This window comes from Chaetura pelagica, unplaced genomic scaffold (genome assembly GCF_000747805.2).
Source record: "Chaetura pelagica isolate M959 unplaced genomic scaffold, ChaPel_1.0 scaffold36, whole genome shotgun sequence".
Taxonomy (NCBI): Eukaryota; Metazoa; Chordata; class Aves; order Apodiformes; family Apodidae; genus Chaetura; species Chaetura pelagica.
Genome location: NW_009953726.1, coordinates 2,970,059 through 2,972,568, shown reverse-complemented (window position 1 = coordinate 2,972,568; position 2,510 = coordinate 2,970,059). Strand labels below are relative to the sequence as shown.

The 2,510-nt window shown below is 52.9% G+C and overlaps 1 protein-coding gene across 1 annotated transcript in view; it reads left to right on the top strand.

The window, feature by feature from the left end:
• SIX6 (SIX homeobox 6) overlaps nt 1-2,028 on the top strand; it is a 3,991-nt gene extending 1,963 nt beyond the window's left edge. Inside the window, exons 2-3 of the mRNA XM_010000705.1 lie at nt 828-859; nt 1,895-2,028. Of these exons, the coding sequence (XP_009999007.1) occupies nt 828-859; nt 1,895-2,028 (166 nt within the window). The remainder of the gene's footprint in view (nt 1-827; nt 860-1,894) is intronic.
• Nucleotides 2,029-2,510: the final 482 nt, after the last annotated feature.

Sequence of the window (2,510 nt, the reverse complement as noted above, 5' to 3'; positions counted from 1 at the left end):
GGGGGGAGCTCCCCAGCCGCCCGGACGCGCTTCCCTCCCAGCCCCGCAGCCAGACTGCCTCGAAAAACCTGAATTGAAAATCCTTGTCGCCTTTATTTCGAAGGATTCGCAGGATTGATGCCTAAAAACAACGACAAAAAAAACCAACACTGAAAACAAAGCCCACTAAACGTTAAAAATAAATCACAACAGTAACAACAACAACAAAAACAACTAAATAACCGAATGCCAAGTTGCAAAATGCCTGCCCTTATCCCGCGGGGATGTTCCGTGTTGAAAAGACGCTGTTCTTTTGGTTGGGTTTTGCTTTACTTTAAAGGGGTTTTATATATATATATATGACGTTTATTTACTTATTTAAGGGATTGCTATGGTAGATTTTTTTTCTATTATTATTATTAATTATTATTATTATTTTTGGCTTGTTCTCTATGTGCACAGGTGACTTGTAGAGCATGTGCAGGACGAAACTGTATGAAGCAGCCTAAAACCGTAATAAAATATTTGGTGAACGACCCTCGGATCTGCTTTGAAATGACGGTGTCGGTCTCAAGTCCGCCGGTTTACGCAGAGCAGATCTCCGAGGCCGCGGGTTATTTCAGCATCAGCTCGGCAAGGACAGAAATAACCGGGTTCCCAGGACCGGGGGTGATGTCTTTGCCAGGCAGGGAGCCGGGGGGAGTTGGGGGGAGCCGAGGAAAGTGGGGCCGGGGCTGGCACAGAAGGAGGCTGCCGGGGCAAGGGAAGGAGAAGGCAGAGCCGCAGGTTCTCCTCTCCCGTTGTTTTGGGGGGGGATTATCGGCGGTGAATTTTCGGGCATGGACTAGAAGAAAAAGGAAGGGGTTGGCGAGGGGTGGTGGTAGGGAAACACACGCACAAAACAAAACAACAACAAAAAACAACACAACAGAAAGGGAGAGGAATGGCTGGGGACAACCCAGCCGGGGAAGCCAAGCTTCCTCCAGCACCTGGCAATTTCTTGGAGAACAGGGGGAATTAACAGCCCGGGAAGGGCCGGGTCGGCGGCGACACAACCCCAAATCCAGGCCCTTGCGATGTGCCAGGGTCTGTCCCCCACCGCCCTCCTCCCTCGCTTTGTTTTTTGCGGCGGTTTTGCCGCAGGAAACCAAACGCCAGGTCCGAGGAGCGTGCTAAGCTTTTTTTTTTCCCCCCCAGCAGAAGGACTTTATATTATACAATTTGACATTGATCTTTAAATCGCCTGAGCTGTGCTTTTTTTGTCTGCTGGGTCTCATCGCGTTGCCTTCGCTGTCCTCAGAAGAGATGCCTCCCCGGTAAGCTGATTGCTCGGCTCGTTTTTATTTAGCAGCCGAAGCCTCGCACCGGGAGAAGCCGGGCAGAGCTGGCAAATGCCCCAGCTCCTGCTCCAGCTCCCCCGCAAAGGCACGGAGGCGGCCGGGGAGGGGGGACACAGGGACCATTGCAGCTCCCCGATAGATTCATTCAGTCTTGCTGCCTTTCAGCGGGGGGCAGGTTCCCCTCTCCACAGCGGCTTTCCCCCCCCCTTCTTCCTAAATTTCCATTTAAAGCTTGGAAAACGATGTCTACGTTTGTGTTTCGTCCTTAGTGCATGTGCCTTGGTCTTCCCTACAGACCATCACAGGGACGGGGCAGGTATTTATTCGCTGGCTTTTTAAGTCCATTTACAAGGAACTATTTCCTCGGCGGGGTGCAATTCAGTGTGCCGGGAGAATAAAACAAATTGTATTTTGCGAGTGCGGGAGCAGGGGATGGTTGGGGCGGGGAGCGGGGACAGAGCGGGGGGTTCCAGCTCCCTTTGGGGGTACCCGCGGGGAGGACCGGAGCCCACCTTGCACCCCAACCCTGCTCCAGGTTTGTTGCCTCTTAAACCCACCTGGTTTGTCCCCTAAAGGGGACCCCGGCTTTTCTGCTCAGACCTCAGACGAGGCGGGGGTTTTGCCTTGGGTGCGTTGGCTGGCGGGCAGCGCGTCCCACCCAGGAGTTTTCTGGGGGCCAAAAGCGAATTTCAACCTCAAAATCGGCTGAAACCACACCTCGTTATTTCTTTCCTTCCCCGGGAATCGGATTGCAGTTTCTCCATCGACTTCTGCGGGCAGGGTAGCTAGCCTGTATTGTGGGGAATGAAGGCTTTCGAAAAGACAGGGAGAGACTGGAGAAATGAATTAAAACATCGGCTCAGCCTCTGATAACTGAATTTCTTTCTAACTAAAAGAAACAAACAAACAAACAAACAAACAAACAACAATACGACAAAACAAACCCGAAATTTGGACAACAGGCAGCGCCCTGAGTGTTATCTATTCCGACAAAGGGTTTAAGCGGTGTGAAGGATGCTGGATCTCCCGAGCGTGTTACGGAGGGACCCTCCGCCGATGCCTCCGGGCACGAATCCAGCATTTTTGCAGCCCCTCTCCTCGGGCGTGCTCGGGGTGGGAGGACCAGGAGAGCTGAGCATCACCCAGACCCGCTTCCCCACCCCCGGAGCTCCGTGGGGGCCGTGGGGCTGC